The sequence below is a fragment of the Salvia splendens genome, chromosome 10 (assembly GCF_004379255.2).
Source record: "Salvia splendens isolate huo1 chromosome 10, SspV2, whole genome shotgun sequence".
Classification (NCBI taxonomy): Eukaryota; Viridiplantae; Streptophyta; class Magnoliopsida; order Lamiales; family Lamiaceae; genus Salvia; species Salvia splendens.
This window is the reverse complement of record NC_056041.1, coordinates 8,500,415-8,518,392: the sequence shown is the minus strand read 5'-3', so window position 1 is coordinate 8,518,392 and position 17,978 is coordinate 8,500,415. Positions and strand designations below refer to the sequence as shown.

The following is a 17,978-nucleotide window of genomic DNA, read 5'->3' as shown; positions in this document are numbered from 1 at the left end:
GTATTACATTTTCTAATCTGGGGAATCTCATCTTGTGTAGCACCGCTGCAAACTAGTACAGAAATCCCTCACCCACAAGCTGTAGAGAGATATTCTATACGGGGATTCATGTTGCTAATCTTAACTCATCCTAAGACATGAGATGGATGCTATGCCCACGGTGCCCATCCAATGGGTCGATCTGAATCAAGAAACTCGACCTAAGTACATAATAAAAACCACAGAAACGAGGCTTGAAACTGCTCATAAAATAGAATACAGAAAAGCATGTAAAGAATAACTTCAAAAATCTCAGGCTTTCCGTTGCCACTGGAGCAATCAGCAACGAGAACGTTAGATTCTACCAACGCATAGAATGACCAAAAATCTAATAATCATTTCAAACTGATTCCTGTAGTTCATGAGATCTAGAATTCTAATTTCCCTAAATTCAAGTGCAATAAGACATATGCGAACAAACAAATTATCATAATCTTAACACCAGTAAATTTCAATTGCACACAGAAATACAGCACAAAAGCGTATAAACACAATAAAGCCGGTTTTTTTTTATTTTCAGAAACCATCCGATACCAAACAGAATCCTGAAATTATGCGAAAGTGAACAAGCAGTAGCAATATTTAAACCTTTTGTTCCTTGTGCCAGGCGAGACCACGGTAGATATTGAGGGAGAAAGTAGCGGTCATGTATACGGTGGCGACGCCGAGCCCCGCCGTGAACGCTTTGAAAGCCCAATCACCAATTTTACTCGCGACTGCCATTTTCCCTCAGCGCCGGTGATTCAATCGCACGATTCCTCCTCGTCCCGCAGAATCTCAGCTATTCAAGAATTTGTGACCTAAATTTGTGAAAATCAGGGTTTATCAGAAAGCAAAATGCATAAATCCCTGGGTTAAATTACAGTTTCCCAAGATTCATCAAGTTGATTAACCAAGTTACAATATTGCCCTTGCAGCACTCGGTATTTACGTTTTTACACTATTTTCCTTTTGGTTTTATTAATTTTTGAGGCCAACTTTACAGTTAAAATTACGAAAATCTGACTTTTGTCTGCAGTCTAAAATACGAGAATGTCAATTTTAGCCGCTGCTTGACAAAATGACTACGATTTTTTTTATGTAAACAAAGAATTTGTAGCAATAATCTATATCTAATTCGAAGCATTTTTCTATAAAACATAAACTGAATATATTAAGTAATATTTAAGAACATGAAAATAATATACTGTAGTCGATCATAATTAACAGATCAATTTTCAATGCTGAAATAAATAGTAAAATAGGGGATAGAATAGAAGTATCACACAAGCCAACAACTGAGAGATGAATAAGACTGGTATTGAATGGAAGGTCTAAAATGATTAGTTAGAGAGTTAAATTTCAGTAACTCATCAAATTAATGGGACATAACCTCCACATTTTTTTCTCACTTACTTTTCTTTTTTACCAACTAACACGCTACTACACCTTCCTCGCAGTCAGACCTGCTAGATTGCAGCCCTCCTCTCTATTTCCAGCCGCGTTCAGCGCCACCACTTCTTGTCGGATAAAGATATAAGCTGCACGGCTCAGAGACAAGCAACACGAAGATTGTGAGATATGTTGTATCCAAGAATATGATATGGAACATACAGATTTGATGCGAAGTTGAAGGGCAGAATAAAAAGGTCATCTGCATTTGACATTGATATAAAGACATGTTCAACTACCGAAATAGGCCAGATTTGCAAGAACTTCGGTTTGAATATTTTGGGGGGTTCATCTGTTATAAAGCATATCAATCAATCAGCAAATTAGCAAGTCAAATGTGTAAATGGATCGGCTCTGATGGATATTACACAAACAGCACAAAAGATTTTACTTTTATCGCATGTTCCGGCAGAGTAAAACATAAACTAGGCAATGCTTCAAGCACCCACATCCCTCAGCCCCCCAATCATAGCCATCACTTATCAGTAACTCTCTCTCTCTCTCTCATGTGTGCATTTGCTTGAAAGTGATGTCAGTTACACGAGTAAGGGGTACACGTTTTTCTCATGAGTAAGAAGATGATAGTTGTAACTGAAGACATTCTAGTTTTAGAAGTTCAGCACACACATTGATGTAACTCTATTAGTGCCTTTGAGGTCGGGTAGCCCACAGTCGTGTTGCCTTCTTTCACTTATAGCAGTCCAAAGACGGTTTTGTGAGGCAAAGACATTTTAAACAGGAGAAAAAGGAGTGAAAGTTCTCACAGCATTATATGGAAATTGCAAAATAATGGCAAAGGTACTATCTGAGACACCTCCATGCAAGATGAAGAATACTGAGTGGAAACGGTGAGATACACGCCAATGAAGGAATTGGACAACCTCAGAATTCAATAAAAACCTTGAAAATGCAGTTATGGTTGAACTATAATGACCTTGTTAAAACATATGTTCATGCATAATGCAGTTAGGTACGCTTTCAGGTTTTCAAATTTACCAACCTGCCGAGCAACTTGAGCTAGTCGCCTACATTCTCGTGATGACTCCTTTGACAAGCTGAGCTTGGATTGCTCCTGCTTCACGTTACCATTTTGCTCGTCTCTGATTTTCTTCTCAGTCTCACAAGTGCCATTCACTTCAGATACAACCAAAGCTTCTCTCTTTCGTTTCCTTTGAAATGTGTATTTGAACACTCTTTCCCTAGCAGGTCGTCTGGAAAGGCCTTCAGTGATATCAAATGAATTCAAATTATGAGATGTCACATCCATTTCACTATCGGTAGGCAAACTCTCCAAACACCCAGCTATCAACTCCAAAGGCATAACTTCCTCATTCACTCCTCCACCCATTGGCACTGCTGAATTACAAATTTCCACAATCTCGGAGTTATCCTGAGTAGCTTTTGTACATTCCCGCTGAGTTTGCAGTTCAGCTTCATCACGCGGAAATCTTGGACCTATCTCAGAAGGATTTTCAGCACTGGCATAAGCTGGAATACCATCACTGGTTGAAGAATGTGCAGGCAACTGATCAGGCTTTTGTAACAGAGAATGTCCTTTCCCTGCCAATGGTTTTATCATCTTTCGCCGTCTAACAGCTCTCCTCCTTTTCTGGGGAAATGGTTGGAAGGTGCCGAGGTTGATTTCTGCCAATAGTTTCTTCTCAAGTTCAGTCAGAATTTTACCTCCGGAAGCTGGTGTCTCAGACGTGTCTCTAGCTTCCATCTGCTCTGTGACATTCTTCTCGTCAGTCACTTTGTCTGTTTCCTCTGAGAGACTCAAATCCCTATCTGAATGGTTTCTTTCACATGCACGGATTCTTTGTGTACATCCATTTCTGTAGAGCCCAGGATCTTTGCCTCTTAATACTATAGAAGGCAAATCTCGGTCCCTGACATATGCACCACATATACAAGCTATCTTGGTATAGCATTTTTGGCATTCATTTCTTTGGACGGGATGTGAAACTGTTGCACCGAGAGCTACAGAAGATTTGTTAGGAGGAAGGTATTCATAGGATTGGCAAGAAGAGATTTTATCCTCTACCGGTATTTCTACCAAACAAGTGTTTTTGTGTTTAACTATATGATGTGAATTTCCGCTCTTCATCCTTTCCAGTTCAGCTTGCACGTCTGACAACTCATCTCTGAGATCTCTTACAATATCTTCAGCTTCCTGAAGTTGAGCCTCGAGCTCTTCAATCTTATTCTGCTGATGCACGCCTGCTGCTTCGGCTTCACTATTCTGCGATGTTTACTAAATATATCAGTAACAAAAAAAGAGACATGTGAATTCGTTCTATTACATTATTGGATATACTAAATCTGAGTATGGTATGTGGGAACGAATGCTACTCTCTCGAATTTTTCGTTCCATTTTGAATAAAAATCTTTTCTCGAATCCCATGAATCACAGACTTCAAAAGACTTGAGACATAAAGTAAGAAAAGAAACAGGTCAACTTATCTGAGCCAGCATTAATATATATCGGCTACGTGCAGAGATTAATTATATGACCCTGCCCTCTTTACATTTTACTGAGATAATCCTATTAACACATGTGTTGAGAGAGGTAGAAAAGACAAAAACACATGTAGCTAATCCTAATTCCATTTTGGTACCATATAAATAAAATACCATCATGAATCCCATGAGTCGTAAAGTTCAACTCGAGTCATCAAAACAAAAAAGCTTACTTTCTCTAAACAATCTCATAGTTTAGTGGACACAGGACATGCTTAACTTCTCACAGAACCTACATTTCAATCTATCCCCAGGCAACAACCATTTGATCGACCATGAACTCGCATAAATTACTAAAACAATAGACATAAACACAAACCAACAATAACCATCAGCATAAAACCTCAGATGCAATACCCTATCAAAAGCACAATCAATCAACAAAATCATTAAAAAAACAGCTCTAGACAGATAGAGACCTACAAATTCCCCAAAACCATCACAATAACTCCAAAACAAACGAAAACCAAACATCAAACATCAGCTTCAAATGCATCACCTTAGCATCCATCATATGCTTAAGGCGCATCAGCATTCGCACGCCCTCCTCCTTCGCGGCCTTCAGCTCGTGCTGATACCTTACCGACTTCTTCTCAGACGCCATAACCCTCACCGCTGCCTCCTTAGATATGCCCAATATTATATCAGCATACGCCTTCTTCAACGCCGTTAATTTCTACCAAAACAAAACAAAATCAGACAAAATAAATAGATAAGCAAACCCCCTTCCAAGAAATGCTCACTCCTGCATGCCTACACAATCAAGAAAGATTTCAAGAAAGATATGAACAAGTACCAAAATTCACCCCTTTTGCAACAAGAAAATAATTCGAGAAAAAAAAACAAAGATCAACTAAAAATCACAACTTTTCCCTAAAAACACGACAATCATCAAATGAAGATGAAAAAGCTACCGAGAAACACCACCATTTGCAAGCAACAAAAAAAGGAGTCGTAGAGGTTTTCAAAAACACAGAAACCCAAACCAACTCCCAAAACCAGGAAAAAAAATATTAAAAGAAAAAGGAAAAACCCATCAAAACAAGACTGAATCAAAACCCACAGAGAATGAATGCAACAACTGTGAAAAAGAAACAAAAAAAAGAAAAAATAAAGAATCAGTTTGGTAGTTGGTGGTAGTGCTGCTTCAAGAATTAAACAAGGGCTCCGCCGCAGAAGACGGCCGGAAATCCCAAAAAAGGGCGGCGAAATTTACCTCGTCGGCGTCCATAATCTCTGAAAAAAATCAAACCTTTTATTAGCTTGAAATTTCTCAGACCGAAAAATAGTTTCTTTTCGGTTGTCTCTTAATTTTGCGCACTTGCGCAGCAGAGCTGTCTGTTATGAATTGAAACTTCTGTTTGATTGAATTACATTTTTGCCCTTGTCAGGGAGGCAGATTTACGGAAGCGCCACGGATGGTTGGAATCCGTCCATACACTATGGGTCCCACATGAGTGATGTGGAGGTTCTGTCACACCGACACGTGTCCCAATGCATGGAGATAGCTTTTGGAGGGAACAGCGTATTGGTATCGATACTGTCATTAATAATGTTTTTGTACTTGTGTTTCTATTGCATCTTATCCTAAGGTCTCTTTATTTATTATCTCATCTCTTTTACTACTATTATATACTCATTTTTTTATCTATGACTAGTGGTACTCCATGGTGGCGTTCGGTTGTCATAACTAATATCATGAGACTATCCATTTAAGATTAAGTTGTGAGATTATTTTAGTTGGAGGGGGAAGGCTATGACTAATTATCATGAGCTATCCATCTAGGATTAAGTTGAAGGGTTCAATCTTATGAACCAAACATGATACATATTTAATCATGAGATTTAATCTTGTCAACCGAACACCCCTCATGAGAATTAATACTGATTCATGATCTCTAGTATAGTGTGATTAGTGTCTTTTAAATGGTAAATGCAACAAAAGAATTGATTTTGTTGAAGTGTACCAAACTATATGTCAATGAAGAAAAAAAATATACCTATCACTATATTTTATTTGACTAATTTATGAAATTTTTTTTATTATAATTAATACAATTAAATTAATATGGTTTTCATGTGACTATTTATTCAACTATAATTGTTATAAGCTTAAAAAGTTGTTTAAAATATCATACTCCCTATGTCCCAAGATATTAGACTCATATACTATTTTAGGTTGTCCCAACATACTTGAACAATTTATATTTTATGGTAAAAATCTCCTTTTATTACCAACCCCACTTACTACTAAACAACACCTCCTAAATTATTGTGCCAAAAGAAATGAGTCTAATATCTTGAGACGGAGGGAGTAGAATTTATCACGGCTGTCCACGTAAATAAGATTTTAAGAGCATCCACAATGGGGGATGTCCCGCCGGACGTCGGACCGGCGTGCCGGACATCCGCGGGGGACATCCGCCATTAGGCGAGGGAGGGGCGGACGCGGACGTCGGCTGCGGACACCGCACATCCGCGGCTTTCCAGGACGTCCGTCGGGACATCCTTCATGACGTCCGCCATTGCGGTGCCACGACGGATGTCCCATTTTTTTAATTTTTTTTTGTGGATGTCCGTCATTGTGCAGTGGGAGATCCTTATGACGTGGCAGAATATGTTTTTGGGAAGTCCGCCGGGACATCCGCACTATTGCGGATGCTAAAGAAAATATCTTGTTTTGATCAATTTGGGAAATAGCAAACAAAGTGCAAGACTTGTGATATTCTAAACCAATTTTAAAGTTCGTGGGAAATAATTCATCTATCCCGGCTAAAATGACTATTTCTTAGTCGGCACGAGATTTTAGGAGTTGTTGGTTAATGCATATAATTGGAGAGAGAAATGTGAGTGTCTTAGTATTAAATAGAGAGAAATATGTCATTGCTTAATTTTATAATACTACCATAATTTTGCAAACACTTCATATTCTCCACAATAATTACATCTCTCACTACATTTCTCAGGTATGTCGTCAAATACATAAGTACTACTACTACTACATAGGTATCTTTTTCATCAATATGGCCACCCACGAAGATGCCGCAATCTTTTGAAATTTGGACTGCAGATATGTGTAAACTAATCAAAATTAATACGGAGTATATTCAATACTGTTGGGTATCGGTGGTGCACACCCGAACTCCACATTAGTATGATATTGTCCGCTTTGGGCAAAGCCCTCACGGTTTTGCTCTTGGGTACTCCCCAAAAGGCCTCATACTAATGGAGTTGGGGTAGCCCATTTATATGCTTGCAACTCTTGTCTATTCTCCGATGTGGGATATGGTTTGCTTCACCACAATCCTCCCCTCAAACCAAGACCACCAGACCAAGACCACATGTCTGTGCCCCCATGTTACAGGTCACCAGGTCACCACAAGTCTTGGTCGAGCTCACGGAGAGACATCAGAGAACTTGCAAGCGCAACCCACCGAACCCCGAGCCACACAGGCCCAGCCCCTGAACCAGGGCTCTGATACCACTGTTGGGTATCGGTGGTGCACACCCGAACTCCACATTAGTATGATATTGTCCGCTTTGGGCAAAGCCCTCACGGTTTTGTTCTTGGGGTACTTCCCAAAAGGCCTCATACTAATGGAGTTGGGGTAGTCCATTTATATGCTTGCAACTCTTGTTCATTCTCCGATGTGGGATATGGTTTGCTTCACCACAATCCTCCCCTCAAACCAAGACCACCAGACCAAGACCACATGTCTGTGCCCCCATGTTACAGGTCACCAGGTCACCACAAGTCTTGGTCGAGCTCACGGAGAGACATCGGAGAACTTGCAAGCGCAACCCACCGAACCCCGAGCCACACAGGCCCAGCCCCTGAACCAGGGCTCTGATACCACTGTTGGGTATCGGTGGTGCACACCCGAACTCTACATTAGTATGATATTGTCCGCTTTGGGCAAAAGCCCTCACGGTTTTACTCTTGGGGTACTCCCCAAAAGGCCTCATACTAATGGAGTTGGGGTAGTCCATTTATATGCTTGCAACTCTTGTTCATTCTCCGATGTGGGATATGGTTTGCTTCACCACAATCCTCCCCTCAAACCAAGACCACCAGACCAAGACCACATGTCTGTGCCCCCATGTTACAGGTCACCAGGTCACCACAAGTCTTGGTCGAGCTCACGCAGAGACATCGGAGAACTTGCAAGCGCAACCCACCGAACCCCGAGCCACACAGGCCCAGCCCCTGAACCAGGGCTCTGATACCACTGTTGGGTATCGGTGGTGCACACCCGAACTCCACATTAGTATGATATCGTCCGCTTTGGGCAAAGCCCTCACGGTTTTGCTCTTGGGTACTCCCCAAAATGCCTCATACTAATGGAGTTGGGGTAGCTCATTTATATGCTTGCAACTCTTGTCTATTCTCCGATGTGGGATATGGTTTGCTTCACCACAATCCTCCCCTCAAACCAAGACCACCAGACCAAGACCACATGTCTGTGCCCCCATGTTACAGGTCACCAGGTCACCACAAGTCTTGGTCGAGCTCACGGAGAGACATCAGAGAACTTGCAAGCGCAACCCACCGAACCCCGAGCCACACAGGCCCAGCCCCTGAACCAGGGCTCTGATATCACTGTTGGGTATCGGTGGTGCACACCCGAACTCCACATTAGTATGATATTGTCCGCTTTGGGCAAAGCCCTCACGGTTTTGCTCTTGGGTACTCCCCAAAAGGCCTCATACTAATGGAGTTGGGGTAGCCCATTTATATGCTTGCAACTCTTGTCTATTCTCCGATGTGGGATATGGTTTGCTTCACCACAAATACGATAGACTTGTTATGGTTATGAGACAATTGTGGCATTTCAAAAACTGTAAAACATAAAATAATTTAGGTACATACATGTTATTGCTTGCAAAATTTAAAAACATTGTTGAACACCTGGATTAATAAAAAAATAACAATAACATCATACACTTGTGACATTTGTTATTCCCTCTATCCCTTTCAAGCTGACTATCTTTTTTTTAGTCCCAATCAAGACGATCTCTTTTCAATTTTAGAAATAATCTATTCTCTTCTCATTAAAATATTCAACTATCTAACAACACTTCCTAAAATCTCGTACCACTCAAGAATGTGGCCATATTGAGTGGAACAGATGGAGTAGTTTAAAAAATTAAATAGTTCAATTATTGGTAGTTCGAATAATTTTACAAATTGGGCAAAAATCAAACTAGGATACACAGTTTGATAGGCATGACCGAGTCACAATATGCCCAAAATTAAGACTGGCCTCGGTTATTATCTAGTTGATTTCATTTGACAACATATTTTATGTCATTTTTGTTCTTTTCTGTAGATGGAAATGTCATTTTTTGTTTTTCTACCCTTTTTTAATTACTCATTATTCTCTTCTAAGTATTTCACTAGTAATCAATACATTCCTTTGTATTGATTAAGAAAGACAGAAAAGAGGATAAAGGAAAGATAGTATAACTGTATAAGAGATAAAAATGTGTAAAAGAGGATATAGTTTAGGGGGAAAATGCTATTTTTATTTTTTTTAAGTTTATTTCTATATAATGTATCTATAGGTTAATTTAGGAATCAATGATTTTCTTTTCATACCACCAAAGTGAGAACCCCCCCCCCCCCCCCCCCCCCCCCAATAGGGTAAAGACCAATTATATATATCTGGATGTATTTTCGTTATTTCATCCGAGGCAACCCATGTTAAAATTTCTCACCAACTATTCATCATTATTTGCTCCTACTAATTGAAAGATAAAATATAGGAAATTAAATCATAGTTACTTTAATGTGTATCTCTCTTTGTTAGAAATTAGAACTCGTACAAATAAAGAAACAGCTTAATTAAATAACAATAATTAACTGTTACAATAAGAGAAAATCAACAAAGTTAACAATAAATAGCAATGTGAATCGGTCATTTTTAACCATGCTACAAAATATATTAATAACGAGCAATCCTATTTATAAAAGTAGCAAGCCCATTTAATAGCTACTAATGAAAAACATTGAACTAAAAATAAACGTACATATGAATTGTTCTCATAGTACTATTGTACTAGTAAATTATCTATCGATGTATAATGTTAAATACAATAATATACTCCATATGAATTAAAAAATACATAAAAGTACTTAACGTGAATAAAAATTTGTGTATTTTAAGTGGTTTTTGAAATCCACCTACTATTATTCTCTCTCTTTTTTATATAAACACTATTGTTATTCTCTTAGGTCAAAAGTAGAGGATCAATTTTATTCGATATAAATTATATCGGATTTGAATAATTTCAGCATCCATCCAAATTTAATGTGTATGTGAATATGCGTCCATAACTAAATGTTTCCTAAAGCATAGTCACAACTCCAATAATTTCAGCATGAATACATATATTACTATAAAAAGTGAAAGAAAATAGAATAAATTATAAATTTAAGAAAGTTTCGTCGTAGTTAACTGAGCTATCCAAATACGACCTTACTGTTGAAGACTCCCTATCGTCTCTGTCTCTATCACTACACACCTCCCACGCGCCGCCGCCGGGATCAAAGCTCCCTATTCCTCTTTACTACCTCTCAAATGCAGGCCCCGTTCCCAGGTTTGCCAACTCATTTATTTAAAGTTTGTTATTGAGATCAGCGGATTCAACTGCCAATGCCTCGAAATGTTTTTCTAATTGCTTGTTTCATTTGTTTTGAATTCAATTTCACCTCTAATTGCTGTTTCTATCAATCTAATATCTTGTTGTTTGTAGCAATTTGGATATGTTGAGTTGTATTTGAGTGTGAGTTTAATTATATGAGTTTTTTTTTGGTAGTGAGACTGAACTGTAATCAAGTTTTAGTAGTATCCGAATGCAGTAAGTTCTGGACTTGTTATTGGGGTTTGTTAACAATTTGACGTTTGCAAAAGTTTTGATCTTGTTTGATCCTTTTTGCTTACATATAGTCATATAGATTAATGCTGGAATTTTGTTGTAGCTACTGATGCTGCTTGCTGTGGGAGGATTTGATGTATTGAGTTCTTTTATAACCCATTGATTTTTAAATTTTGATTGGTAGTGAGTGAATTGTTGACTGACTGATGACTGAGTATCAGTTCTAGAAGACAAAAATTAAGTGCTTTAAGAAGATGTTTTAAGTAATTATAATATAGAGACCGATTGGTCAATCAATTCACAAAAAAATATTTAAGGTTCTATCAATAGTTTCGCAGATAACTCAGTTGCCAAGGAGAAATGTATATCCTTGTACGATGTGCATAGTAACAGGCTTAGAAAACTTGCGCGTCGAGTGTCTTGTCTCTGCTCTGTAATTCTCACAATTCTAGTATTCTCAAGTCTCCATTTTATGTAATATTAGTGATGAGGTATTTATATCATAGTGCAGAAGATCTCTGGTGAAGGGGCTGCTTTTTAGAGACACTTATATAGTTGGGGGAAATGTTTTCAATATCCTTTTTCCGCCATGAAGCTTCCTTGCTTATGCAATAAAGAATCTAAACCAATAAAGAATTGTCTTTTGATTTGAGGAATTGGAGGGATGCTAAATTCTACCTGGGAAGTATATCATAAATGTCAGTTTTACTTCAGCATCTCAAATGGATGATCAATGGGTTCAATAAATCATCATCGATGGGTCCTAGGAGGTTGAAGGGACCTGATGCCAAGCCCTTACATCAGCCAAAATTTGTTCAGCCTCACAAGTCTCCATTGAATGCTATCAATCTCAAACATGATAGTGAAACATTTAAATTGCCTATTTTAGGGGCTATACATGAGATTTCAATATACATCCATCGATTTCACAACCTCGACTTGTTTCAGCAAGGGTGAGGTTAATTTAGTTCGACTTTTTATATCATTGTTGAACTTTTTGACATAATTATTTGTATTTAACAAATTCTATCTGCTTTTTTTTTAAATTTTAGATGGTATCAACTTAAGATTACGATTAGGTGGGAGAATGATGATTCTGGATCCTTTGGAACGCCAGCAAGAGTTGTTCAATATGAAGGTAATTTCCTAGCATTTACTTAACCGGTAGATCCCTTGTCTTGTAAGGTAATCCATGGCTCTGCAATATTTGTTATTGCAAATTTTCTAATAGTTCACTGTAATATGAGCATGGGTGAAGAATAACTTCCAGATTCTAATGTTCTCCCCTCTTATGTACTTGACGGAAGAATTAGACACAGAAGATTAAACCCCCATGAATATAGTTGATACTAACATGTGTGTTTGTATCATATGTTTCAAACTTTCTAAAAGTCAAGGTGAATTTTTTTGCATCCACTTTGTCCATGTTATTCCGTGGAGCTGAGTTAGGAATTACTGAAAAGTTTTGCTACTGTACTTGGTTTCTTTTAAATTCAAAATATACCTTAGGAGAACAATTTAAAAGTACTTCATTGATATCTGTGTGTTAGTTTTCCAATTTAATATACTACTTAAGTCCAGATTTTTGGTGTGCAACCATTTACTTTTTAAAAAAGGTAAAGGTCAATATATTTTTTTTCTTGATGATAATTTAGTGGCGTTTTGTACTCTATGGACTCCAGTAGCTTCTGCAAATAGGCCTTATGTCGCGGCAGTTTTTTTGTATATAACCCTAACTCTTGTAATGATCTGGAAAAGGCTTGCTGTCTCGATTAGTTAATGGAATGACTTCTCATTTATTTTTATGAGAGCTGGAAGGATTGACGTAGTTTCTGTATCTGAAGCAGCACCTGATTTGGGTTCTGATGATATATATGGTGTCTGGAGAATTGATGACACTGACCATAGCTTTTCAACACAACCTTTCCGCATCAGATATGCAAGACAGGATATACTTTTGGCCATGATGGTCTCTTTCAACTTATCTCTCAGCAAACTTGAGGTAATGTTCCATTAATTTTTGGGGTATGTCCACGCCACTTATGTAATCCATGTGTACTGTAAATACCAAAATTCCTCAAGGTCAAGAAACAAACGTAGAAAGATAAAGTGGATGGCCTACCTTTTGTGTAAAAACTGGAAATAAAATCAAATTAGTTTATAATGAAGTAATGATAGCTGACTTAGAGTCGAATGATTTTTTGATAAAGCGACTGTTGCTGATATATAAATTGTTTAAATGATGCCACTACGCATTTAGGTGGTGTTTAGAGCTAACTGTTATGCCATCTCTAGCTTGTGCAGGACACTGTTTTAGAGCAGGAATATCAAATTTTCTTTTGTTTGGTTTTATTTTTCACACTCACACACAGATGCAGGCACACTTATAATATTCATATTGTAGTTTATATAGCATCTGAATTGTTGTTTCAACTTCCAGGATCCTTCGACCTCTGCTGTTATTGTGAAATTTGAGCTGTTGTATGCTCCTGTTTTGGAGAACAGGTGAATGGAACTAATCCTTTTTTAATTTGTTTCTCGTGAAGTGACATAGAAACAACTCTGGTATCCTCCCTATTACATGTTATAGTGAGTGGAGATAATAAACCAATATGTTGAGCTCTATTTCAACTTGGCCTGAGTCATTTGAATGTAATACTCTAGGTATAATGTTGATGCTTGCTTGGATACATCCCCTGCTGCAGTCCATGAATTCCGACTCCCCCCTAAAGCACTTTTAGGGTTGCATGCCTACTGTCCGGTTCATTTTGATGCATTTCACGCTGTATTAGTTGATACAAGTGTACATGCTAGCCTGCTGAAAAGTGAGGTTCACACTTCCTCTCTGAAGGTACCCAGGTTCGTTCCTTTCTATAAATCATGTTATTTGGCTCAGAGAACTGTTTTTTTCTTCCGCCACTTTTTAGTGTTGGTAACTTGTTGCTGATGACCATGTCTGATGCACCTAGGTGGGCTTGGACAATAAATATTTATATCATCTATCATTACATGTTGCATTGTAGGCTACACTGTTTGCATGGGCTTTGATACTTTAGGAGTTGTAAAACTTCTCTTGTAGGGATGAGTAAGTTTTAGGAAAAGATATAGATAAATAATTGGACTGTGTACATCCTGACATTGGTCAGGAATGTAGATGAAGTAATGGAAAAAGAATTAAGGGAGAAGAGAAAAATGTTGAACATATTACAAAGACAATTCTTTAATTCACATTTCTTTTGCCAAATTCTTTCTTATATTCTGTTGAAGTAACAAGAGCTTCTATTTTTCCAGTGATCCTATATCTGACAAACATGACCTTGCTGTGGAGCACAATAAAATAAAGCAAGTACGTTTTCTTGTGATATATCTTTCTATAGCTTCCTTATGCCTATCATATAGCATAACTCATACCCTTACATGTGCAATTGTGCATGTGTTGCTATCTGTCTCGGTTGCTTTCTCTACAATCTGGTTACTCATGATATTTTATTAGTCTTAAAATAATAGTCCATATGCTGGTATGAGCTTCCACTGATTAATGCCTTTGACTGTTGACATGTTAGTCACTTCTTGCAAATTGTATGCTTCTGGTGGAACTTTTGAAGCTCATTCTCTTCCATTTGTCATTGTGTAAAGTTCTTGCTATGTTATTCTTTTGAACAGGTTATACTCTTCAAAGCATTATCAAGTGCTCACGACGTACTTCTAGAAGAGCTACAAAAGCTCAGCAAGGCTATTGATGTACCGATTGAAATGGAAGAAATTTCTTCTAGCATATTTTTTGGTACCACTCAAAGATCTGATCAGGACTTGTCAGATGCTGAAATTCCAGTGCATGTTTCAAGCAAACCCCTTGAAGTTTCACAGGTTCTTCACGATATGAACTTTCTGTCACTGTGATCGACCCTTGGCCCTATCAGTTCTATTTTTTTATCATGTTAGCTTTTGCAACCTAATCTTTTGCTATATTCCTTTTTGCAGAAACACAATGGTAAAGCTGATTTTCTTCCTGATGATTTTCTCTATTCGCTCTCTGAAGAGAAGCTGGTCAAGTCACTCGATTTGATAGGCAATCAAGTGAATTACTTGTGGAGCACATTTTTAAACTTCCACAGGTTTGTCTTTCCAGTTAAACTTTTCCTCGTCAGTTACTAATCATGTTTCTGATTCTGCATTGATCATGCTACAATTGCAATATAGGGAACAAAGAAGCCACACTTTTAGGAATGTAGAATATTACTTAGCAATTGTGTGGTTGTGAGACATGCTTGTATTTTCTCAGTAACCTCATTTCTCCAATTATAATTATAAAATTTGTGGGTATTTCAGGGCTAACGCAAAGAAGATTCTTGAATATCTTTGCAACCAGTGGGCCGTTGATCGTAAAGCTGAATGGTCCATCTGGATGGTTTACACTAAGGCTGAGATTCCTCATCAGTATATAAGCAGTGTAGTGGATGATACCGCCATTCGTGGTTTACGTGGTCGAGGATCCTCTGTACGAAACTTAGCTTGCGATGTAATTCTATCACCATAACTACTTCATTCCTTATCTTTTTCAGTATTTTTTTTATTAGCTACAGAAGTCAGTTTGTGTAAATTTTATTTTTCTCTTTTTTCGGATCCTCTCTGTAGCCTGCTCAGACTGCTGCTATGAGGGCGGAGCTTCATAGGCGTAGTATTGCACAAATGAGGGTTAGCTTTCTTTATGAGTGTGGTATTATCTCACTCACTGGTTGTAGATTTTAGCAATACAAAGATTTTGAGAATGTATCGCTTGATTGCAGATCAATAATCGTTCTATTCAAGACTTGCATGTATTTGGAGACCCATCACGCATCCCCATTGTAATTGTAGAGCGAGTTGTCAATGCACCTGTTCGTTCAACCACCGGAAATTTCTATTTCAATCAGCTGGACCAGAAATATACAAACGGCTTGGTTGCTGGAGTTGACTCTATCCCTCCAAACAAGCTATCTGGCCCCACTCATCAAACTGGTCGTGTCCTGAAGATTGTAGTTTTTGTCCATGGATTCCAGGCATGTGCTATGGTGCTCGTTGGCTTCACTTGTTAGTTTGACACTGCAAAAGCAACATTGTGTTCATTTATTTTGTTGCTATGGCTTCTCTAAAATGATATTTTATCACAGACATTATTCTGTCAGCTGCTATTGGTGTATTTGTCAATTAATAATTGCAAAAGTTTCACACAATGTGCAGGGCCATCATCTGGACTTGCGTCTTGTCCGAAACCAATGGCTTCTGATAGAACCAAAGGCAGAAGTTCTTATGTCAGAAGTTAACGAAGATAAAACATCTGGAGACTTTAGAGAAATGGGTCAGAGGCTAGCACAAGAAGTCGTGTCATTCGTGAAAAAGAAAATGGATAAGGCGTCTAGATCTGGGGTCCTGAGAACAATCAAACTTAGCTTCGTTGGACATTCCATTGGAAATATCATTATAAGAACTGCACTCACAGGTTTAGACACTAAGCTCTAACTAACACTCACTCAATTGACTTCTTCTTGTCCATTGCTCATTTTCACATCTTCCCTGCAGAGACAATTATGGAACCGTATCTGAGATTCCTGCACACATACGTCTCGGTATCTGGCCCACATCTTGGTTACCTTTACAGTTCGAACTCGTTATTCAATGGGGGTTTGTGGCTCTTGAAGAAGCTCAAAGGCACACAGTGCATTCATCAGCTGACTTTCACAGATGATCCTGATCTGCAAAATACTTTCTTATACAAACTGTGCAAGGTGAAACCTAAAAATTCTTTGCCATTTTGTAAAGGATCAAATGGTATATAGAATTCATGTGTTAGATTTTTGAGTTTTCTAATAATCTTTTCTTGAATTATAAAATTTTGCAGGAAAAAACGTTGGAGCATTTCAAAAACATTATTCTGTTATCTTCACCTCAGGTAGTTTCTCCTTTTCCTTGGTTACTTTTGCCTCTATTCTGTTTTTCCTTTCAACTCATTGGTAATCTGATTCTCAGGATGGCTATGTTCCATATCATTCCGCAAGAATCGAAATGTGCCCTGCATCTTCAGGAGACTACTCGAAGAAGGGCAAACTTTTCCTCGAGATGCTAAACGAATACCTGGACCAGATCCGAGCACCTTCCTCCGAGCACCGCGTGTTGCTGCGTTGTGATGTCAATTTCGACATCTCCTTACAAAGAAGAAACTTGAACACCTTGATTGGACGTGCTGCTCACATCAAGTTCTTGGAGACGGACATCTTTGCCAAATTCATAATGTGGTCTTTCCCGGAACTGTTCCGTTGATTTGCTGCCGGGCATATCTCCTCCTGAATGCAGAGTCTCGGGGTGCCTGAGCTGTATTCAGCGCCATCCGACCTCCATTTTTTTACAAGAGGGTCCAAGTGTCACCGGCTCTTGGGGATGATGGCGTGGTGTGGAAGCCCGGCGGCGACGACGTTGCCCTCCATGCTTGTCATTGGCGGGTAGCAGTGTATATTAGTTTTAAGTAGAGACCCCTCAGAGATGTCTCTTACTATTAATTTAGCATGGTTAATTAAAACAGTTTGTTTAGAGGTAATTTAAAGCCTGCTAATTGTATTATAGACTTAGATAATAGTACTGATAATTGATGATATAGTTAATGTAAAGCTCCGTTGCAGATGTGACCATTATCTGTATTATAACTACATTATTGCTTGGTAGATGGTGATTTTTTGCAAATTAAATCTATCTTTTTCACTAAATCGATTAAATTCCTTAGAAAATACAGTACATTATATACTGTTGGCACTTGGCATATAGTATTAATTGGTGAAATTAATTATTTGCCAAATTTGGATATTCAACGAGGCTAATTAATTATAATACTCTATCCATCCCAAAAAAGTACACTCCTTCAATTTTGGTCCGTCTTATAAAAATATTTTATTTCTAGGTTTTGGTAAAAAAAAATCTCTAACAAGGTGGATCATATTCTCTAATACTTCAATAATTTTTTCTTTCTATTTCTCTTATTTTACAATTTATGCATTAAAATTTATGACGTCTCAAATATTTCTATTTTTATAGGATGAAGGGAGGGTAAACGTGTAATATAATATCTTATGCTTAGAAAA

General features: G+C 38.1%; 2 protein-coding genes across 8 annotated transcripts; one reads left to right on the top strand and one right to left on the bottom strand.

Annotated features, from left to right (window-relative positions):
- Positions 1-703: 703 nt before the first annotated feature.
- LOC121753067 lies at positions 704-5,307 on the bottom strand. 4 transcript variants are annotated; one of them, XM_042148226.1, is made up of 5 exons: positions 5,207-5,307; positions 4,490-4,666; positions 2,471-3,712; positions 1,485-1,559; positions 704-839 (listed from the first exon to the last, which is right to left on the bottom strand). In XM_042148226.1, exons 1-4 carry the CDS (start codon positions 5,219-5,221, stop codon positions 1,524-1,526), a joined length of 1,470 nt encoding a protein of 489 aa, XP_042004160.1. In that variant the 5' UTR covers positions 5,222-5,307; the 3' UTR covers positions 704-839; positions 1,485-1,523. The 4 variants fall into 4 exon arrangements, 3 of the variants coding, with proteins under 3 accessions (XP_042004160.1, XP_042004159.1, XP_042004158.1); XR_006040340.1 differs by having other exon boundaries at positions 710-839; positions 1,435-1,559; XM_042148225.1 differs by lacking the exon at positions 704-839 and having other exon boundaries at positions 1,242-1,559.
- A 5,128-nt stretch (positions 5,308-10,435) lies between these two features.
- Positions 10,436-17,583, top strand: LOC121752282 (protein FAM135B-like). Of its 4 annotated transcripts, none has more exons than XM_042147268.1 (16): positions 10,436-10,590; positions 11,381-11,822; positions 11,922-12,007; positions 12,717-12,871; positions 13,310-13,374; positions 13,534-13,728; positions 14,161-14,215; positions 14,533-14,736; positions 14,851-14,984; positions 15,199-15,388; positions 15,505-15,564; positions 15,657-15,908; positions 16,090-16,348; positions 16,429-16,634; positions 16,748-16,793; positions 16,871-17,583. In XM_042147268.1, exons 2-16 carry the CDS (start codon positions 11,566-11,568, stop codon positions 17,164-17,166), a joined length of 2,460 nt encoding a protein of 819 aa, XP_042003202.1. In that variant the 5' UTR covers positions 10,436-10,590; positions 11,381-11,565; the 3' UTR covers positions 17,167-17,583. The 4 variants fall into 4 exon arrangements, with proteins under 4 accessions (XP_042003202.1, XP_042003199.1, XP_042003201.1 ...); XM_042147265.1 differs by having other exon boundaries at positions 10,437-10,590; positions 16,748-16,798; positions 16,876-17,583; XM_042147267.1 differs by having other exon boundaries at positions 10,438-10,590; positions 11,376-11,822; positions 16,748-16,798; positions 16,876-17,583.
- The last annotated feature ends 395 nt before the right edge of the window (positions 17,584-17,978 follow it).